This window comes from Mercenaria mercenaria, unplaced genomic scaffold (genome assembly GCF_021730395.1).
Source record: "Mercenaria mercenaria strain notata unplaced genomic scaffold, MADL_Memer_1 contig_111, whole genome shotgun sequence".
Lineage (NCBI taxonomy): Eukaryota > Metazoa > Mollusca > Bivalvia > Venerida > Veneridae > Mercenaria > Mercenaria mercenaria.
Window position 1 is genome coordinate 6,253 of NW_026459084.1, and position 24,261 is coordinate 30,513.

At 34.2% G+C, this 24,261-nt stretch overlaps 1 protein-coding gene across 2 annotated transcripts; it reads left to right on the top strand.

Annotated features, from left to right (window-relative positions):
• Positions 1-1,405: 1,405 nt before the first annotated feature.
• Positions 1,406-23,176, top strand: LOC123552233 (uncharacterized). 2 transcript variants are annotated; one of them, XM_045341717.2, is made up of 12 exons: positions 1,406-2,241; positions 8,081-8,211; positions 12,594-12,692; positions 13,267-13,365; positions 14,173-14,271; positions 14,764-14,862; positions 15,410-15,508; positions 15,736-15,834; positions 18,304-18,381; positions 18,653-18,808; positions 19,308-19,463; positions 19,860-23,176. In XM_045341717.2, exons 1-12 carry the CDS (start codon positions 2,169-2,171, stop codon positions 22,530-22,532), a joined length of 3,861 nt encoding a protein of 1,286 aa, XP_045197652.2. In that variant the 5' UTR covers positions 1,406-2,168; the 3' UTR covers positions 22,533-23,176. The 2 variants fall into 2 exon arrangements, with proteins under 2 accessions (XP_045197652.2, XP_045197660.2); XM_045341725.2 differs by lacking the exon at positions 1,406-2,241 and adding an exon at positions 6,799-6,932.
• The last annotated feature ends 1,085 nt before the right edge of the window (positions 23,177-24,261 follow it).

Sequence of the window (24,261 nt, forward strand, 5' to 3'; positions counted from 1 at the left end):
AATAGATGGCCAGGAGAGTAAATATGTCTATATTACTCAAGAATGTTTCACAAATCCTTACATATTTTCTGAATAATATTTTTTAATTCTCTGGAGGGAATCTAATGTTTCTTGATAAAATGATATTGTGCCCCCTCACCTTCAACACCGCCCTCCCCCATGATGGGGGCGGACACCAAGATTTGCCCTTTCCTGTACATCTACTGTCCACCCATCCAAAAGTGTCATGCATATTTCAAAAAGTACTTGACCTCATAATGTCATCAAATCTCACAGGTATGTTTAAAAAATATTCAGAATGTGGACCTAGTGTTTTAATTTAGATTTTACACAGCCACATCTGAGAGTTATGGTCCTTGACTTAGTAAAAATATGCTTAAAAGGGCCTAAAAATTTGTGTTACATGTATCTCAAAAAGTGTTTGATCTAGGATTATTTAACATTATTATTATAGGAATAGTACTCAGCATGTGTCACAGGTGTGCACCTAATGTTTGGTTGAAATTTCACTCAGCCAGAAAAGAATAATTATTATGGCCCAGTTATTTTGTGATAAAAAAAGAATCACCTTCGAAATTTGCTTTAATACAATGCCATGTATTATTATTGATAAAGGCAAAGTGCTGTGACCATAAATATTTTTGTAGACAACTCATTAAACTAGGTCTGCAAGAAAGACTGATAACCCATGCTAGCATTAAATGCCTGAAATTCATAACCTTCAACTTTCTATACAATTTTGTGAAACTTATGACAACAGATCAAAGTTTTATTAACTGTTAAAACCTATCAAATTTCTTCAGAACCTTTCATGTCTAGGTGGTCTGCCTGAAAACAATAGAATCTCCATTTCCGCTATTGTTTAAGTCTGTCAGCTATTGATTAAGACAAAATACTAATCATAATTAGAGCAATGTTCCTTTGGCTTTGTTAAGACATGAAATTTAGAGTATATAATAAAATGTATAAAAAAGTTATCATTTTCTTGTGCTAAAGAGTTTTGGTAAAAATGGATTTATAAATGAAATGGATTAAATATTAGAAGATATATAGATCTACTTAAATATTAATTTGTTTTGTGATGGTGTGCTAATTAATAACAAAATTAAAAGTGATAAAAAATTTGTAAAATACTCACCTGATGTCATAAGAAACTCTTAAAATCTTAAGACTTAACTTACTATTTAAGGTTGAAATATTGATAAATATATTGCATATTGCTTGTGATCAGAGATAGGTGTAATTTTTTATGTGCAAGCCAGAATTTTATTACAGTTTTTAACTGGGTGTGACAAAAAAGGTAATACAAAATGTTCAAAATGGTGCCATTTTGTATGCTAATTTCAGAAATTGGTCCAATTTGCCTGTCACAGAACATTAGTTTTATCATTTTAACTTTTTACTAAATTAGCGGTTCATATTTACTCAAGAGAACTATGTAAATTTTAAAAATTATAGGTCAGAAACTTTTGTAAACAGTTAAACAGAAAACAGACTGTTGACATTTCTAATATATACATGGGTGTTTGTTATAACAGCTGGCTGGTATTTTGACAACATACAAAATAACATGATAATATTCTCAATTACACTATTTGAGAAAAAGTGTTCTTCTCCATTTGCGAGAAACATATTATTTGTATTACTAGTATTACAAAAATATATATTTTTAGAAATTTTATCTGTAATGGAAATGCACAGTTTATTAGCGGTAAGTAAAATTTGGCATTAAAGAGACAATTCTATTGTTTTCGAAAGCTAATTTGATGAAGATAAGTATAATGTTGACAATTGCGATGGTGTAGTTAGCAGGATGGACATGTTGTTTGTACGCTGATGGATAGGACGCAGACATTAAGTCTTGGATTAGATCAACAAGTTGTAGACAGTTATGGTACAAATTGTGATAAATGTCTCGCTCTTCATATACATGTACTTAGCGACATTCATGTGATGAACCTTTTCAGTACTGAAACTTGTATTGACTCGGCTGTGACTTTATGAAAAATTAAGTGATTGAAGTTCCTGCTGTATCCGTAAGAAATAAATTATGTGGAATAATTTGCATAATATTACCAGCGATGTTAGAATTGTGAATTTATAGCTACTGAAGATTCTGTTTCTTTGAGATTACATTTGAAAGAATATAAAATTAGTGTCAAAAAAAAATGTGGCGTCATTTGCCATGTGCCGGATGTCGAAAGGATGCCAAGAGTTATGGGCAGGATTATCAGGTCAAAGGTAGTTATCATTTACATTCTGAAATGTTAAAGGCTTATAATGCTTTTGTTTCAATTGTGCTGCACATTACACTCCTGTGGAATAGAATACTCTGTACACTCATTGAACTTTCAGGACAAATTATATTGGTGGATCAATATCACTGATATGTGACTGACATTTTAAACATCATTTCTGACTACAGTTGCTATTAAAACTTTCTTTTTTTTCACAAAAGTAACAAGTCGATATTTATAAAATGATCATTTTCATAGGCATGAGTTTTTAAGAAATGGGAAGTCATGTGCCAAGGCATTGTCTATCAGTTCATTTGTCAATACCTTTCATGTTTCTGGACCCTTAATATATTAGTAAATTTAGTGCACAAATTTCTTTTGAAATTATTCCTACTGTTATTTTTTGAGGCCACTGACTGGTCAGGGTCTTTGACACTCAAGTTACCATACATAACCATGTAATATGTTAGACAATATTATTTACAAAAGCACAGTATAGTTGTTATTTTACATAGAAAAGTTTTGAAAGTTATTATTATCATTATTATGTCTCCCACCAGACAGTGGTGTGCGAGACATATTGATTTACTCCTGTCTGTGTGTGTGCATTTGTGTCTGTCTGTCTGTCACAAATCTTGTCCACACTCTTAAGTGAACATTTCTCATCTAATCTTCACCAAACTTTAACAAAATGTGTTTGCCAATAAGACCTTGGCCAAGTTTGATAACTAGCCAAATCAGCCCAGGCACTTACGAATTATGGCCCTTGAAACTTGTTTTTGATAATCAAAGCACTGAAAGTCTGATAAGACAGTTGAGGTCTTGCTGCATGGTTGACTCATATACTACTGTTCAGATGATTAGGCAGTTGTGGGAGACATGTGCTTTTCTCAAAAGCAGCTCTAGTTATTATTATTATAGAAAAACATTTATAGGGGGAAAATATACGAACAGTTCCTATAGAATAAAACCTTGGAAGCATTATAGAATGCAACAAAGCAAAATAATAGCAGACTCCATTTGATTGAGCCTGTTCATGAGTGGTAATGAAATGAGCAACACCACTCATGCCCCTTAAGCACCAGCTTAAGTGGAATTCTATTATATTAAAAACTTCTGTACTCCATGATCTTAAAGAACCAGAAAATACAATGTCACCGAGTTCAAGTATGGGGAGACATTTTACAGCCGCCACATGGCACTTAAAGACTGTGTTGTTTTGAAGACTTTTTCAGATATGAACAAAATTTAATCTTCAATTTCTGTGTGATAGAAAGGCAGCAGACTTTAATTATGTCTCATTCCCCCCCCCCCCCCCAACTATAACCATTTGACCTAGAACCTTCAAACTTCATAGGGTGGTAGGGCTTATGAAAAAGACAACACCTATTGTTTTTGAGGTCACTCTTTTAAAGGTCAAGGTCACAGGGGCCTGAACATGGAAAACCATTTCCGATCAATAACTTGAGAACTACTTGACCCAGAATGTTGAAACTTCAAAGGATGATTGGACATGCAGAGTAGATGACCCCTAATGATTTTGGGGTCACTCTATTAAAGGTCAAGGTCACAGGGGCCTGAATATGGAAAACCATTTCCCATCAATAACTTGAGAACCACTTGACCCAGAAAGTTGAAACCTCATATAATGATTCGACATGCAGAGTAGATGACCCCTATTGATTTTGGGGTCACTTTATTAAAGGTCAAGGTCACATGGCCAGAACATGAAAAACCATTTCCGATCAATAACTTGAGAACCATTTGACCCAGAACCTTCAAACTTCATATAGGGTGATAGGATTTACAGAGTAGTGACCCATATAGTTTTTGGGGTCACTTGAGCAAAGGTCAAGGTTACAGGGGCATCTGTCCGTCACACTTCATTTACGACCAATAACTAGAGAACCATTTGACCTAGAACTTCAAATTTCATAGGGTGATAAAGCTTATGGAGTAGATGACCCCTATAGTTTTTGGGGTTACTCAATCAAAGGTCAAGGTCACAGGGGCCTGAACGTGGAAAACCATTTCCGATCAATAACTTGAGTACCACTTGACCCAGAATGTTGAAACTTCATAGGATGAATGGTTATGCAAAGTAGATTACCCCTAGTGATTTTGGGGTCACTTGATCTAAGGTCAAGGTCACAGGGACCTGAACAGAAAAACTGTTTCTGATCAATAACTCTAGAACCATTTGACCCAGAACATTCAAACTTCATAGGGTGGTAGGACTCACAGAAGAGATGACCTTTATTTATTTTTGGGTCACTCGATCAAAGGTCAAGGTCACAGGGGTTAAACATGGAAAACTCTTTCAGATCAATAACTTGAGAACCACTTGACCCAGAATGTTGAAACTTTATAAGATAATCAGACATGCGGAGTACATGACCCCAATTTATTTTAGGGGCATTCCAGTTCGATCAAAGGTCAAGGTCACAGGAGCCAGAACATGGAAAACCATTTCCAATATTTAACTTGAGAATCACTAGACCCAGAACGTTGAAACTTTATGGGATGATTGGACATGCCGAGTAGATGATCCCTATTGCAGCCAACCATCAATGTCTCTTTGACTTTTGCTTCTGTCCCATATTGACTTCTTGCCTATTAGCACTATGCTATGGGGAGACATCTAGTTCTAGTTTCTTACAGATTTTAAAGCCATATGTTGTATCTGAACTTGTGATAAAAGTTTCATTTATCATATAAATAAGAAAGATATTAAAACGATTTCAACATTTATGTGACACATTTAATTGGATTTTAAATGAGGTGAAAATAATCTAATGATATTAAAAGTTGAAAAGTAAGCAATATCGTAAGTGTTAAAATTGGCAGTTAGCAAAAATTTGCATGTGGGATTTAATTCTGTCAATTGATTTATTCAATTGCTGGCCACTTAAAGCTCTCTTTTTAATGTATGGTTTTAAAACATGCCTTTCATCAGTTATTTCATAGGAAATGGAAATACTTGGATTATGTTTTCACTCAGGTAATATTTGCAGCTTTGATTGCTCCCCTACTGATTATCTTGCAATATAAATTTACCTGTAATTTTTTATTGGTTTGTGTTAAGGCTGAAAAATAGATTTTTGCTAAAATTAGCACAATATAACATGTTAAGAAAGACCTGGGATCATAAAAAGAGTTAAAGTTGGAACTTTTTATGCCTTTACAAATTTAAGATGTAGTGGTAGGAGGATGTGAATGGGCTATAATTTCTAGAGTTATAGCCTTAAAATTGTTTATATCTTACAGTCTCTACATTTGATAACAATTTTAACTAAGTATATAAGGTATCATACAGAGTGAAAAAGAACTAAACCTGAAAAAAAATCAACATGATCCTTTATGTACATTATATCCTTTTTTCAGTTTTGCTATTACTTATTTGTCAAACAGTACATATTAATGCTTAGTTTATAATTATGTCAATGGTTGTATTTAAGGGAAGATGCTTTCGAGCATATCTAGTCAGAATGTACACATTATTGAGTTATTGCCCTTAAATTTATTTAAAAAGAGCCCATGAACTTAAGTGATGCCCCATGTTACAGGGAGGATACTAGTTGATTGAAATTCAAGCAGCTTCAGAGTTTGATAGTACTGAAATCTTTTGGGGAAAACTGTATCCAGACATTATCACTTTCTTTTTTGTAACTTACTTTGCTAAATTTCTAAAATGGACTGGTCCATCATTCAGTTTTGGCAGTTCCACTTATTATTCAAAGAGGTGTTTCCTCAGACCATGATCAGCCTGCACGGATGGATGTGCAGACTGATCTTGGTCTGCAGTGGTTGCAAAGGCCAAATCATTTGCCGCCAGCAGGCTAAAGGTTAATATGCAAGAGGTACTGCGTAGTTAATAGTTTTCCTTCTGAACACAGTAAGATGAGGTAACTGTTATGTCATTGTACATCCTCGGATACACTTGAAATCATAATTTTTTGGCATGTTTAAGAATTCTAATGAGAAAAAAAGAGCATTATAATTATGAATTTCTGTCATAAGAATATCCAGATATCGCCTATCTTTGATGTTCCAGTTTTCTGTGTTTATCTTCCTTCTATTTCTTGTTTGATGTAGAGGCAGTTTATTTCATAAGTTTGCTAATTGGCCCCACAGAATGACAAGTCTCCTAACCTTACCAAAATTTGTTAATTTATCAATTGACAGTGAACTAAGAATTCAAATATTGATATTTCTTAAAGAAAACATTCGTTTTGTAAGATTTTACACTATCAAAGAATTTTTGAAAATTAAACAGTTTTTGAATAAATAACATGAAATATAGCGTCAACTTAACATAAAGAATAATTTTCCTCTTGTACAGATATGGACCAAGTGCTTTTTACGATTAAAATGATAACATGTTGAATTGCACACGTATTTGTATTTGATTCACGGGTATCAATTTTTGATTTCGCTGTCCTCGACAAGCTGTCACTGTAGATCTTACACTCTCATTACCTGTGTATGAATAAACTGTGAAATGCAGCCATAAAACGTGTTTCCTGTTCAGCTGGTTGTTGTAAATAAAGGGAAGCTATTGTACTGGATTTGACTGAGGAATAATATAGTGTGCCTTGACACATATTGTGTATGGAATAAATATATGTGTCTTCATGAATAAAGGATTTAATTAAACTACGGCAGATGGCTAAGATATTTTATGACATGTATTAGGTATGAATTCTTATTTATGTAAGCTTTCTCATAAATTATAAGTACTAAAGTTTGGTACCAGGCTTGTCTCACTTCCTAGATATGATTGTAAATCTTCTGCTTTATAATACACATGTCAGTTACAATCACTCCTTCATTTTACATTAAAATGATATTCAGGTTGGTTTTTTTTTTTATGAAATACATTTCATGATTTATTTATTCTATTTAAATTGGTCAGTTACATGTTTTTTGCTATGATAATTGCCTTTAATATGAGCATGTATATAAGTGAAGTTGCAAAAATGAGACAATTTAAATCAGTCAATTACACGTTTTTTGCTATAATAATTGCTTTATGAACATGTATATATGTGAAGTTGCAAAAGCGTGACAAGTCGTCCGTTGAGAATCTGTCTAATTATTGTACTTTAGTCTGTGGTAGAAATAGGTGAAGTTGGAAAGAAAAGTGGAAGGATTTAGTTCTTAGAAGGAAGTACTTCTGGTTTATGATGTTCATTTATATTTAAGGGACAATGATAGTACCTTGGTGGCTTTTTGTTTACCTGTATTTCATGTGAGAAAGTTGAGGGATCTGTTTGAAACCCAGAAAAAAGTTTACCAACATTGCTTATATTCTCCAGACACAAAAAACGTCAATATTTTCTCATTTTGTTGAAACATTGACGGGTGGCCACTTTGCTTATCAGGCATCTGAAGATTTTTTTATCATACTTGAATATGAAGAGTATGCTAACATCCTTATAATACTGTCAAGCACCTTGATTAAAACTGGTATTTTCTTGTGTACTGATAGCTGTCATAATTTGCATATTTTATCCATTGTTAGACCAGTACCTCTACCCGGAGAGAAGATAAAAGCTGGGTGATTAGTTCAAAATACAGTATGTGATTAGAATTTCAAATTAAAGCATGGAATGTGGGCACTGTTTTCACATGACCTGAGGTGACTTTACTTATTGGTCTTTAATGAACTGTGATTTTCTTTCAGGATCATTAAGTGTATGTACTATAATGTACTGGTGGAGACATGCCTATAATGCATAATTTGTCATTAAGTTTTGCTACGGCAGAGAGTAATTTCAACATTAATGCATTCTGTGACAGTAATACCGTGTACAAATTGTATTAAAATTTTCTCTTTTCAGCACATAGTATGGATGTAGGTTCCCAAAGGGCCACAACGTTATCCGACCATCTACGTCACGCTGCCAGCAAGGGAAACATTGAGGATATTGTTCAGTGCCTTCAGGCTGGTGCCACATTTGAGTCAGATCAGGTCTATATACATTTATAATCTTATGTAGAATTTAGTATTTGAAAGAACTAGACTAAGAATCAGTTCATATCGGCGCTTCCAGGAGCGATTGGTTAAGTTCGTCTACCTGGCATCACTGTTAGTTTGAAATTCACTAGGGATATAGAATCTTCTCATGTGTGGAAATTTTCTAACTGGCATGTTCTACTCAGGTACTGGTCTATGCCTAAAATAATATTCGGAAAGGCACCTTGGGTCTTTCTCTAATGTTGCTTTTATGACCTAAAATGTGCTAATATGATTTAAAATCCTACCAAACCAACCAAAATCAGTTCACCTTGCCAGCATCTAAAACGAATTTCCTATCCTGGCATAGATCTAGTGCAATTTGTCAACTTGTCATTGAGAAATTTGACTCTACCTGGATTGAAATTTGAACTTAGATTTTTTAAATTCCAGTGCTTGATATATTGAACCAACATTGAGAATGAAAATTCCTTGACTGAGCGTTTGGTCATGAATTCCTAAGTTTCATAAAGAAAAACATTTTTAGATTAAAATAATAGCTGTGTTGTTGTGTATTTTTACCAAGACAAAAACACAAGACAAGGCCAGAAAAGCAGGCTCCTGTGATGTAAGGATGGGTTTTTGTACCTTACTAATAATGCCTGAAATTTCTTTTCTTTCAAATAACCATAAAATGCAGAAAATATGAAAGAATTAAGATTGCATCTACACTATGTAATTTCTTGAACTTAAATGAACAAATTATTTTACTAGACAGAATAACAGAATGATGGGAAAATTGCCTTAAATTCTTTTTTGTCAAAGAAAGTTTTTGAGATTGAGACAATCCCCCTACCTTCTTTATAAGGGATAGAATTGGATAACTACTGCATTTATGAGTTAAATGTTACTTTTTAGCTCAACTATTCAAAATTTATGGAGAGCTATCCTACTTGCCCCGGTGTCGGCATCGGCGTCAGCACACCTTGGTTAAGGTTTTGATGCTTACTTCATGGATTTGCCTCAAACTTTAAATAGTTATTCCTCACCATTACCCACACCATCTGGTACAAGGGCCATAACTCTCATAACAATATTTTATGAATTATCCCCCTTTTTACCTAGAATTTCAGATTAAAGTTTTGGTGCACTTTCACCCTATCTCAGTTCTTACTTAATGGATTTGATTCAAACTTAAAATAGTTGTTCCACGTCACATGACACAAGGTACACCAATATTTCATGAAGTATGCCTGCTTTTTATTTGGAATTTTAGGTTAATTTTGATGCATTTTCACTATATTTCTGTTATTAGAGATGGGATTTGATTCAAACTTAACCGTCATAATGCATTACTTTTGCAGAAATGTCCATGAATTATGTCCCTTTTATTCTTATTTAATGTTGTTATACAATTCTCTATCCCTGTTATTACTAAATACATTGACACAGACTTAAGTTATTGTCCATTATCTTCATAATGTAATTATTGTCCATTTACTTTGGAGTAATTAAACACTCAGTGACAGCTCCAGCTTCTTCAGATTTCCCCTGTTTCAATATCCAGCATCAAAATAGACAAGCGCACTGTCTCCTTTGGCAGCTGTTGTTAGCTTGACTATTAGAGATTTTACAAACATAAGAGCTTTTTTAATCACTCATTCATCTGCGGTTAAATTTTTTCATGTAAGCAGGTTTCTCAGAAACTACTAGGCCAAATACTTTCAAACTTCACACATGTTTTTGGCATATTGAGGTGATTAACAAGGAAAGGTTCCATAACTCTAGCTTTTATTTTGTCATTATTATGACCCTTTTTAACTTAGAATTTCAGGTTAAAGTTTTGCATGTGAGCAGGTTTTTAAAAAATACAGGGTCAAATGCTTTCAGACTTTACACATGTCTTTGAGATGACTTACAAGGCAAGTTACATTACTGTAGCTTACATTTTTGAAAAATATGCCTCTTTTAACATAGAAAATTTTGTTAAAGTTTTAGTATGTAAGTAAGTATTAAGTGGAAGAGCTTCAAAAAAATAGTCAAGCGCACTGTCATTAGACAGCTCTTGTTTCTGCAATATTTTTGTTGGTACATTTCATTAAAAATTGAGTTTTGAAGGTTTCCTGCAGGGAACAAGTTAGTACTAGTGAAGAATTCAGGCACTCTGTCCAGCCTACACATAACCAAAAAGTTTGAAACACCTTATTAACAAATAAAGACTTACAAAACAGACTTACATTATTCGTTTTATACAATCTATACCTCTAATCTGGATTTAAATGAAATTTATAACATCAATTTTCCTTCAAAGGATTATTGCTGAAAAATGGAGAATAGAGAGCCATTAGTGTGAAATACAGCATAAAATATATTTTTATACATACATAAATAATGTATGTCATTATAAACTTTTTATATGTAAGCAATAAAAAAACAAAAGTAGCTGTATCACAGTATGGCTCATTTACCACTTACTGCCTATTAACTGCTTAATTGGACATAAAATTGCCATCAAATTCAGAAAGAAAATGCTGGTTTCTTTCCTTCGGGTTAATTTATAGATAAAAACAGTCATTAGTATTTTAGCATTGATCTTTTCACAGCCCAATTCACTTGTCATACAAATGTCATAGATTTTTATCTAGGTGGTTTACTATCGAAATTGCGCCAAAAGTTTTTCATGACTAGACTGTACTTGACTCTAGACTAAACTGAACTATTTACAGTATAAGCAGTTCAAATGTATGAGAGATGGGACGTACTATCTTGAATTTCTGATTATTTATGTTGTTAATAGAGGCGTGTATCATTCTCTTTTGGAGGAAAAATTGTAATACAGCATATATGAGCCAATTTCCCCCCAAAAGTGTATTGTAATAAGGTATATATAGGCCATTTCCACCAACCTTTCAAAAGTGTTTGATACTGGTCCTCCGTGTTGTTGTCAAAAATAAAAATAACCACAGCATATGTGATTTTACAAAAGGGCCTTTATGAGTAGCAAATTAATCACCTTGATAACCTAGTGGTAGAGCGTCCGCTTCAAGTGCTGGTACCAGTAGCTCCCTTACTTGGCACTCGGCATTTAAAGGGAACCTGGCTTCTCTTCTCTCATACCCGCATGGCGATCGATTCAGTCAGCAATGAGTAGTCAAGTATGATTAATATAAGTTGTAGAACTTTCTTCACAAACTACCTAAAATAATTTAGTATAAATTAAATAGAAAATTATTTTGGTGCATTTAGCTTATTTTATATTTATCACCTTAGTAATCAGAATTAACACATTCTTATAACACCTGACCATGAAATTAGTTTTCAAATAAAATTTTAATAATTTGATTATATTTATATCTTATTTGTGACACCTTTTCAGTAGTTTAATTCTGACATATGGTGATTTTAACCAAAAATGCAAATATTGACCTTTGACCTGACGTGACATGCCCTTTCATAAAAAATGTGACAAACAATTATCTTGAAATTCTGTTGAATTAATTACATATGTATTAGCTTGGCACACTCTAACATTTACCTTTTCATTGGATAAATTTGTATTCACACACATGAGTGATTTATAAAAAAAAAAAAAACCCAGCTTTAATAATGACATGGTTTCTAATTGTTTTTATCACCAGATGTCAATCACTCCCATATCACTTAATCAGGGGCAGTAATCACTCCTGGACACTTGGCTTCTACTCTAAGGTTATATTTATGCAGTAGTATGATATAAATATAATTACTTGTGGTTTGCTATTCAAAAAGGATAAATTAACATATTTAAATTATAGAACTTATAAAAAAATAGAATAATTGAAAAATTAGCTGTAGTGAAATCAAAAAAAAATCATTACAAAGGATTAACTGTGTAAAATATTGTAAAAATAATTCTCTCTGTGCTTGCAAAGTTTGGGGATTTTAAACTAAAATAAAATATGTGTATATGATAAGACAAAATGGCCCGTAGATCATTGTTCTGTGATTCATATGAATCTGGAGTTAGTTGTAAATGTGAGGTTAGTATAAAATTATGTATTTATTATTATGTGAATGATAGAAAATCTAATTGATTAATAATGTTCTTAAAATTTACTTTAATTGATTAATAATGTTTTTAAACATTGAATGATTATTTTATTGCTAAAAAATGTTTGAATGGAAGCATTTAAATAGCTATTAAGAGGTATATAAATGTTAAACTCATTTGCAAAAATACTATAGAACAAAACTAGTACAATTGTTAATGTTCAGTAGAGGATGATTTTGTATTGACACTGAAATACTGACAAATTTAAAGAACACAGTACTAGAAAATATAAAGAATAATTATGTTTCCTACATATGTATTTTAAGTTCTTTTTAAATTTTCAAATGGTATTAATTTCTCATTGCAGGATGGTAGAACAGCTTTACATTATGCAGCACTGAATGGCTATACAGATGTTACAAAGTTCCTGCTAGAGAAAGGTTGTGAAATCAATGTTCAAGATGCTGTAAGTATATAAGTATTTATATCTCTAGTTTATAATATATGCAAGGCAGTAAGAGCAAAAAGAGCAAAGTCTCGTTAACTTTCATGATAGCTGAATAAGGGTTTGTTTATTTATTTAGACACTTAGACCTTCAATAACTTGATCAGTTTCAGAAGAAAATTGTAGAATGAGAGGGCTGTGGTTTTATATAATAGTAGAAAAATACCACCAAACACAAAAAACTATTACGATTTTAATATACCAACGTTTTGCTGAAAGGCTTCATCAGGGTAATACATAAATAGTGGAACTGACGTAATGTCAGTGTGAAAAATAGCGCCAACACCCTTTACAACGTTACATACATAAGCAGCAAAATGCATTTAACAAAAATATAACAAAAGGTATATTTGTAATAACAGGCTATCGGATCAGTAAGATACGAAAAGTTTCTATAATGTATTTTTTTTTTTTTAGGGCTGTGGTTTTGAAATACACACATGTACAACAACTGGTCTCTAAATGATAACAAAATGACTATACTTCCTATTAAACATGAAAAGTTCCTGACATTTTGTAATTTCATTGTTTTCAGAGTGGTTATACAGCACTACACAGAGCAGCGTCTCAGGGTCATGTAGAAGTTATAACTGCACTGCTGGAGAGAGGCTGTGATGTCAACACACAGGACGAGGTATGGTTTACTCATTGAAAAAAATGTTACATGCAATAGCTAATGAGACAGTAATAATTATGATAATAATAATAATAACTTTATTTAAAGATGGTAACACATAAAGACATATAACAGTTCTAGAATATATTACAAATCTTAAGTTTCAATGTGGCCTTCTGTAAAATAAAAATACAACAGTTCAGCATACAAAAAAGACAATGTTCAAGATGCTGTAAGTATTTATATCTGTAGTTTATAATATATGCGGTCTTGTTAACATTGTTGGGCCCTCGAGTGGTTAAGGTCGCTGACTCCAAATCACTTGCCCCTCATCGATGTGGGTTCGATCCTCACTCTGGGCGCGGAATTCTTCATGTGAGGAAGCCATCCAGCTGGCTTACGGAAGGTCGAAGGTTCTACTCAGGAAGTGCCTGCTTATGATGAAATAATGCACGGAGGAGCACCTGGGATCTTCTTCCACCATTAAAAGCTGGGAAGTCGCCACATGACCTATAATTGTGTTGGTGCGACGTTAAACCCAACAAAATAAAATAAATATTAACATTGCAGATATTTTGAAATTGCATTATTTATTGGAACCAGTTTGTTGCAAAATGTTTTCAAAGGTTTTCACTCAAAAGAATTCTGCCACGTTGCAGTTTTGACATGTGCCCCATTATTTATGTATAATCAGTAGTTTTATGTTTAAAATAGAATATTTCTAGTAGATTACTAATTTATGACATGCTTGCATGATCTGTTGAAATTTAACAGATACTACAGATATATATGTTATTGATGTTTATTTATTAACTTTTTTTTCAGCATGGTAACGCAGCTATACATGAGGCAGCCTGGAATGGGTTCAGTAAGACGATAGAACTGCTGGTAAAGTTCAATGTGAATGTCTCTATAGTAAATAAGGTAAGGCATTTATCTTACATGTGGAACCATACATTTTGATGCACATGTTCAGCTATAAATATATTCATTTTATTAAAGGTACGTGTGCAGTTGAAGCAATTCTATGGTCTTTTTATTGGTAAAAAAAAAATGTTCCTTAGTTCAACTTTAAAAAAAACTAAATAATGTGCCACATTTGATTTGTCAGTGGACCTTTTTAATAAGATTGTTCAAATTATTTGATTTGTAAAAACATGGCTGCCATTTGGTGGGGCTACTTTCCATATATGAGTGTGAGCGATCTAGGGCTTTATTGCCCTCCTGAATTGTGTGTTCAGCATTTATCAAAAAGCACAAAAACAGTTTCTTAGGTTTCAGAAAGGAAATATTCATATTCTTGTGTTTCTAACCAAATCAGTTTCCCATATGTCATGATATGAACTACCTAATATTTCAAGCTGTAAACGTTTCTGACATGTCAAATGTTTGACCATGTTTAATGTAATTTTTCAGGCTGGTTTCACGGCACTACATCTGTCTGCCCAGAATGGGCACAACGAGAGTTCTAGGGTTCTGCTGTATGCTGGCTGTAACAGTGATATTAGAAACAACGTAAGTAGATTGTTGCATCTCTGATCTATTCCTATGTCACAAAAGTTTCTATACATTCACAGTTAAATTTAAGTGCTACAGTTTAAAACTGATCACAAGCTAGATTTCTTCTGAGACTACATTATGTAGGAATTTTACTGTTCAGATATCAGGACATTTTATTATAGTAAATGATTAAATTTTTATTATAATTTTTCCACTTCGGAACTAAGTTAAAAGTAACTGTGGTTAAATTTTCTACCAAGTATTGTGATAAATTTGGAAAAATTGAATGTGTATGGTGGAGATAAGTTGTGTGTTAAATAGTGAAAACTATTACTTTTTTTTGTGTCATATAAGTAAGTTTTTGTTGGTTTTTTTCCATTGATCTGATACATTTAATGATTAATAAATTTGTTAACTTTTCCTAGGATGGGGTGTTTAACATGTTGTTCTTGTTGTTTGTTTTTTTTTTCAGTGTAGTAATATACTAAGAGAATGCTTGATTGAGTGACACTTGTATATTTTATATATATTTTGTGAATATATCGTTTTTATGTTTTTACAGTATGGTGATACAACGCTCCACACAGCAGCAAGGTACGGGCATGCTGGAGTTACCAGAATCCTCATTAGTGCTAGGGCAAAGATAAATGAACAAAATAAGGTAAGATTTTAAAATAACAAAATATGTTTCAATTCCTATTGTTGTATCCGTCTCATAGTGTCACAATTTTTTCTGTCATACAGGCAGTTAGGTAAAACAAGTAAATTTTGAAGAGTTATAAGTGATATTTCTCTCCCTGTTACATTTTATGATAGATAATTTGAAGGGATTATTAAAATCTGGGTTATATCTAGGATTTTGTTGCATACCGATTTATTGTCTTTCAGAATGGAGATACTGCCTTACACATTGCAGCAGCTTTAAAAAGACGGAAGATCGCCAAGCTGCTTGTTGAGTCCGGATCAGATGTTTCTATAAGAAATAAAGTATGTATAAGATATTTGTTTAAACATAAAATTAGTTGCATAGATGCAGAGTCTGACTCAATAGAGGCCAGCATCATTTATAATACAATTTGAGGTCAACCATCCTTTAATTATAGGTCATATAGCGACTTCAACCATCCTTTATATCAGGGCTCCGGAAATTTTGATAACTCAATCGGTCCGAAACGAAAATCCTGACATCTGCGCTACCCCACCCACCGCATTCCCAATATTACATATTTTGTAAAACGTGATAGAGTAAAGAAATAAGCATGTCATGCATTAAAACTGAGTTACCGGTCACCGCGAGTTACCATACAATGAAGACAGTTATTCAGCGTCATGTGTGATCGTTACTTTGTTTAAATTTCGATGTTTTTTTCGAGAAAATACTTGCAAGGATACAATTGTCGCGGCATTGACACCGCGTGCGTAACTAGTCTAAAAGCCAACGCACGTGACTTAGGTACCGTATACACGGCATATACTTTGTGATGTTTCCTCATTCTTTGACGGAATTCTATAAAATACAATGCGTCAAAGTGAATTACACGACACATATACTCTGCTACACAGTCTCAGTATTTTAAGAATACTCTCCCGTGGACCGAATGTGTACGTTATGTGAACTTCCCGCATGAACAGTACCAAAAGGTCACGCGGGTTGGCCACGGATATTTCATTTTACTTACGTTGTACTTCAATAAGCAACTACATTTTATAAAGTTATATATTCTCTTCTGATGTAAACAAAATTTCAATTTGAAACGTTTTTTAAAAGACCGATCTGATAAACAGCGCCGCTCCGGTTTTCTTTATCATTCGTGTTTGCCAGTCCATTTTTTTTTTCTTTTTCTTTTTTGTACAGTCGGGTTGCAAAGACGATTTTCTGCACTTGTTTCAACTGGAGCCCCAACAAATGAATCATGTAATTTTTTCAAATCCAGTAATTATAAAAATTGTTTTTATCGGTTTTCCGTCTGATGTCTCATTAAATCAAGACCTATAATGTACAATTATAGCTCTTTGATTAAATGCGGTGACCATTTGTTTTTTACCGTGATCAAACATAGCCTTTTGAAATAAACCGTCCGTCGGATTCTAAATAAAAGAAGTGGATCCCCGTCGAAATGATTTGGATCCAGTCAGAAACATTTGGAAACCAGTCAAAAATGTTTAATAAACTGCAGTCGGCTGTCTGCAAACATTAAAGGATGTGCCACGCGAGCACTGATTGCGTCATGTGCTAATTACGGACCGATTATCAAGGTGACAATCTGACCGTTTGACACGTTATTGATTATCTGAGGGTGCGACCAACAATTTCCTGCTTGGCAGGTGATCGTGTATTGAGATATCAGACCGAAATTTATATTTTTCTCCATTTTTATGGGACCGATTTTTTTCGTTTTTTCACTTCACGAATCGGTCCGAAAAGTCAAAAATCGGTCCAAAACCGACAAACCGGCAAATTTCCGAAGCCCTGCTTTATATCATGATGCTATATTTAGTACAGGACACACAGTAATCCAGCCTGCATTCCAAACAAGGGGCTGCATGACTTGAATCACTTGTCTCTCACCGCAGGGGGTTTCGAAACCTTGCATTGGGTGTAGTCTTACATTTGATGAAGTTATACAGCTTGCTAATGGAAGGTCAGTGGTTTAACCTAGCTGCCAACCCTTGCCTGAAATAATGCCCAGAAAGGCACCTGGGGTCTTTCTGTAGATCATGAAAAGCTGGATAGTCACCATATAGCATATGAATGTGACATTTCACCAGTAGTTCCATTTTCAAAGCAATCCTGTTAGGAAAGCAGGTAACAAATCTTTTGTGTTAAAAGGAAACACTTTTAAAAAAACTGTTTAAAAATAACAATCATGGAATGAATATTCTTGCACACCGGACTGGCGTTTCCGGTGATTTTACCCTTGCCGTCAAAACCCATGCCAGATGACTCTCGTCTGAAATAATAATATCTGTCATGTGTTTACGACTCGGCCACCTGCGCATGGGCGGTAACTCGGCTAGCCTCGTTACCGCCCAATGCGCAGGTGCTCTCTGGACGGATATTTTTATCCGACTCGTAAACACATGACAGATATTATTATTTCAGAATGTTTTGTTTGAAGTATGCCTTCTATTTGATTCATTCAAATGAGACTGGGTGAAATTATTATATTGAATTGATTTAACAGTTGTAACATTCAGATATTTAATGCTCCAGCTGGCTTACGGAAGGTCGGTGGTTCTACCCAGGTGCCGTTTGTGATGAAATAATGCACGGAGGGGCACCTGGGGTCTTCCTCCACCATTAAAGCTGGAAAGTCGCCATATGACCTTCCATGTGTCGGTGTGATGTTAAATCCAACCTAAAAAAAAAAGAAGATATTTAATGCAGTCATTATGAAAAACAAATTACTTTCACATAAGTGGACTTCTAAATGTGGATGTTTATATATATTTCAGCAAAATGAAAATGCTGTGGATGTTGCAAGAAGAAAGGATCATGGAGAAATCATAGTCATTATACAAGCTTACTCAAGGGTAAGCGTTCTGTTGTATCCAAGGGCAGTAAATCCAATATAAGGACTTGAATTTTGACATATGGTATAAAGAGTTACTTACCTTGATGAAAACAAATTTGTGTCACATGTGGAGGAAACATAGATGATTGTATAAACATTATGGGTGTTTGGGGACACCTGGATTAAATCATTGGTCATCTGCAAATTTTACGTAATAATAAAATAAACATGGAAAGTGACTTCAACTTGCTTTTTGTAAATGCTTAAAGAATTATGTTTTTATATTACAGCCTGCAAAACCACCAGTTAAGGAGGTGAATTTCAAACCAGAAGTACAGCATTTTGAAGGTCCTGTTGTCGTTCCTGATATGGACATTCCTGAAAAACCTGACACTAAAGCAGACCGGGGCAAACGATTTCTCTTCTTTAAGAAAAGAAAACCAAAGGTATTTACAAACCCTTCGTGTTAACTACTAGTCTACAAATATTTTTTTTGGCCGAATAATTACTAAATTTTTTCTAGAAAAAAGGTCTTCCATTTACTATTGTTCCAAGACAGGTCTGATTCTAGAAATTTGAAACTGGGGAAGTCATTATGTCTCTCACATGTTTTAGGGGAGATATTGTCCAGCCAACTCCTCTGAAACCACTGGACAGATTAACATCAAACTCCACAAGAGTTTGAACAAATGTTTATGCAAGGAGTGATGAGCATTTTTAAAATTCCAGAGAACAAATAAATATTGAGGACATTGTAGAATTTTACTCATACTGTAAGCATACTTATAAATTTTATGACTAGATCTGTTTTGAAATCTGGATATTGTGGGGTATAAACCTGTAAGCATACCCCATTAAAGCCAGTTTAAAAGTTTGATTATTTCATAAGACTAAATAGACTCATTTGAAGTAAAGATATTTGAATAAAATTTTAATATTCTGTAGGAGAAGACCCCACCTCACAGAGGAGTTGTACCCCAGCATAATGTTCCTGGACACAAATGCCATGTCCATACTGCGCCAGTACAAGGTTTCTTCAGTAAATATGTGCCAAGAGAGGGAGTCCAATATTACAGGGATCTTGCCGGAAATGTTAAACAGGTATGAGCTGAAAATTTGTAACCTTTATTTACAATTAATAAATATTAATAGAATTTTAAAGGAAGTTTTAAAAAAAATCTGAAATTTGTAAGTTGTAAGTTATTTTGTTCATTTAGAAAAAAATCATGTTTTCATATAAATATAAGTTCTATAGTACATAACAGTTTCGTTTTAGTCTTTGACATTTGGAATACAAGAAAAACAACAGCAACAAAAAACTGCTCAGTTGTTCATAAGGTTTGGAATTTGATTCTTATTACCAGTACTGAATTTTTACAGACATTTTCTTTTGAGTGCTTCCTCAAGTGCCTGTATTAGAAACATTCTATTCTATGAAGTATATTAGGTTTGCATTTACTTGGCATATTTCATTCTTATGTTGTTATTTTATTGTAGGGACCAGTTGGTTACACTCCAACATGTAACTGTCTTCCAGCTATACACCGCCTAGAAAAACAGGTCCACGACACACAGGATCATGTTTATGGTCAGATACAGTCTACAAATCGTGTCATGCAGGAACAGATAAATCAAGTCGATCACAGGTCAACGATGCGTCTTCAAGCTTTGGAGAAATATACTCAGGATCGGTTTGTCGAGGAAGAGAACTTGTGTCGGCAAAGGCTTAATGAACGATATAATGAACATGACAATTATTATATGCCTAATGATGATCATATGAAATCACAGATACAAAACTGGTTAGAACAGAAGTTGGAAGGTTACGGACATTGTCTTCATCATCATCATGATGACTCAGCACTTCCAAATGAAAATATTTTCTCTGAAGTTCATGAAACTGCCAATGGACGTTTGTTTAAATCGCGCTCTGATGAAACATTATCACAGTCAGATAATCATAGCGGACGCTTCAGAAAACGAGAATTTTATGAATCTAGGCAACAGGCAATGCAGCAGATTCGAGCTTGGCAGGTACCAAGCTATAGTAAGGATAGAAGTAGGGTGAAAGTGCTAGAAAAACAAGGACAAACAAAACGGTCTCAGAGTAGACCGGACTTAAATAAAGTGACAGAACAAAGACATTATCCAGTTGAACCTAGAATTCAAGTCAGAAACAGACCCCAGTCACAAAGTGTTGAAAGAACAGTTAACAAACCTGAAGATAACACCTATATGACTATGACAGGTACTCAAAATAATGGTGCTATAGGGAAACATTCCACTCTCCCCCAACCTCAGGTGTATCCTAGTGCGAGAAAAGGGTCAGGGTCACATGGCCCTATGGGACACAGTACACCAAAGTCACGGGAATCTAGTCCTTACGCTTCTCACAATGGAATAGTGCGTAGTCAGACTGACAGTGGTATTAATAACAATGTGTCAAATAATTCACTGCAACAGACTTTTGGAAGGACGGAATCTTCAACTGAACCAAAAAGACAAATGTCACTAAGTGAAAAAAATCTGAGTGATAGATCCTTTATGTTTCCGGATCAACAACAAACTCAAACATATAGTGTGCATAAGCCAGAAACCAGTTCAATAAGTGTTAACTCCCCTTACAGAAATTCAACAAGCAGCGATAACTTTGTGTCCAGTGTTCCAAAACCAACATTTTCTACATTTGGATATGAGGATGGACAAGGTAGTAGAAAGATTCCAGCATTTAGTCCTGAACAAAACAGTGCTGATCATATTGATCAGGGACAGTGTGAAATGCCAAGTTCTAGTACACCTAGGTCTAATCATTCCGGGAAAGAGGAGCAAGTTAGTAAGTCATTTTTAGCTCCCGATTCATTTTCCCGCCAAAACTCACAAGGCTCGTATGGTTTCACACCAAGAAATCATGACGATATGTATGTTGAAATGAAACATTTAACTCCGAGATTACACCAGCGTGCAAGATCTTCTGAAGGAATACTTGAAACAGACATTGATCATGTAAATCTCAGTCGTAGCCAAAGTGAAGAACGAACACTTGAATTGCGGGACACTTCATACACTCCAAACACAACCAGATCTTCTTCTGAGGCCAGAAATCTACAAAGTAACATTTTGCACAGTCCAAATCCAAAATCTATTTCTAAGCAGCAGACAGGGATTTTGTCACCTCGACAGCAAAACTCATTTTCAAATGGCTCATCTCACCCTGTATATAGCAGTTCACCCTACACGGTACAAAGTGGAACAGTCCGTTCAGCCACTGGACCACCAACGTTACCTAAACCTAGTGTTCAGTCATCGTCTTACCCATATTCAACTGTACGAGAAGTGAAACGTGTTAGTGATGTGAGATACAATGGAAATACAAGTGGTGCTAATAGAAACATTAACGGAAATGTTACAGAAAACGCATATAGTACAGTGAGGGACGTCCAGACACAAAATATTAGTAATCGTAACGTAACAGTTGCAGCAGATGTACATAGTCCATCTGACATTTACAACAGTCATCCTATGATAAACAATACAAGCAGTAACTCTAAACAAAACCAGCTAGAACCTAGATCAAAAACTGCTTATCAGACTTACCTTACTGAGAACCCAAACTTTTCAAACGAGAATTTATGCCACAGAGAAAACTCTCCAAACATTTGTAACAACAGTAAAGAGGACTCTAGTAGTAACCCTGACTCTGGTTACAGCAGTAAAATATTCGGCAATCGAGCTAATTCGGCAACTCCAGCAAGTTTAGGTAGTACACCATCATCATCTTTCAGTACAGATCGCGGTGTCCATAGTAACACAAATTCTCCACAAAGTCAGTATTCTAATACAGATTACGAGTGTTTGCCAAAGAGACAGTACGAGGACGAGGTTCAGAATCATGTTCAAAGTTGGTATCAGCGCAAAATTCAGGAAACTACTCAAAAAGTATATGATAACTGGAGGTCTGAAAGGTCACCAGGCAAGGTCACACCACAACAACAAAATGGTGGACAGAGACTTCCTGTGAGGTATTATGGGAACAGTGACTATGCTAAAATTGACTACAGTGTTGTGAATGGGCGGCAGCAAAATGGGCAAGCTGGAATTCCAAGTTATACTCCATCTGGACAGACAAGTCATATGGTTTCAACTTTTGTGGTTCATGGCAGTGATGTATAATTCTGAATAACACATTATTTTCTTCATGGATACTGATAAGCTTTAGTAACCATATGAATTTTATATAATGATTAATCTTTCAGTAAAAATCCATATGACTCATGCAGTATATTATTTAAGATTACGACCTTGTATGTATGAAGGGATGAATTTGCCACTAATTGTTTACACATGGAAAACAAGCGCAGCAAAGATGTACCTTCCATTAAATTTATGAATTTATATAATATTCTTTCAGCAAAAATCCATATGTTTGATGCAATATATTATTTAAGATTACCATCTTGTATGTATGAAGGGATGAACTTGCTACTGACCTATTGTTTAAACATGGAAAACATGTGAAGCAAAGATGTATTATATGTGTTCCATTAAAGTAACATTCCTTTATATAGGTCTATATATGTGCTATATTTTACTGTGTACAGAGAATTATTGGCATGGACATTATTACATTGCATTACATATCTTGTCATCTTTGACATATATAGTGGACAGTACACAAAATCAGAAAATGGCAATATTTTTTTCTGTTACTGTATTAAATGTATCCTATGTGTTTGTACAAAGATGTTGTATAAGTTATTTTTTTGATACTGTATATTTTATAAATACATGAACATTATATTAAACAAATACCTCTGAAAATTGCTGCTTTTTGTGATTCTTTGTAATATGCTAGTCAGTCAAACTCTATGAGAAATTATTTGGGCCGTAACAGTAAAAAGGAACATTTTTAGCTTGACTATTTGAAGAATAAGGAGAGCTATTGCACTTGCCCCGATGTTGGCATTGACGTCCACATTGGTTTTATATGAAGTCCAATATCTCCTTTATTTAAGATATTCGATTGAAACTTACAGTATCTGGAATAGATACTATGTTAAAACTTCACACTCGTCATTCAGGTAATAACACAAGGTCACAGCATCAAGTCCTTTAACACTTACATAAATTTTAACAAAATTATCCCCCTTGGACAGAAAATCTGGATTGCGGTATTGTATGCCAATAATTATTGCTCTCTCCGAAGTCTGTGCAGATATTGAATTTAAACTTTGAAACCAAGTTATTGAGGTAGATAAAACATGATAAATGTTGCATGTCCCATAACTCCGAATTGTATTTTGGCAAAATTATGCCTCTTTTTTGGACTTGGAAAATGTAGGAAATTACTATCTCCAAAACTAATGCCGATACTTGGTTGAAACTTCATACAGATGTTGGGTGCAATTGAACAAGATCACAGCACTAAGTCCAATAGCTCTTACTTGAATTTGGACAATATACCTATTCTTAGACAGAAAATCTATTTTATTCACAAGGCTTGGAGTAGTTGCACATGCTGTCGTGAGACAACTCTTGATAAATATTTCTGATGCCTTTGGTCACTGCTCTCTGCCCTCAGTCTGCACTTTTTCTGTAAACACATTTCTATTGCAATCTTTGCAAACTTAACACAATATATTTTCCACAAGATCTGAGTCAAGGTTGACAGTGCAGATTGTCAGTAACACTGTGACGGTTATGAGTCATTTTCAGGGGCAGTAAACTTGCGATAAATGGATATGGTCACAAGATCTCTGTCAAGTTTGATAATAGCCTAGATTGTTCAAATAACGAAAGAGCCATGGATCTTGAATTTGTCCAAATTACGCTATTTAACATAGTTAACACATCAGCAGCCACAATTCTTGAGCAACAATTTAAGAACTTAGAATATATTCAG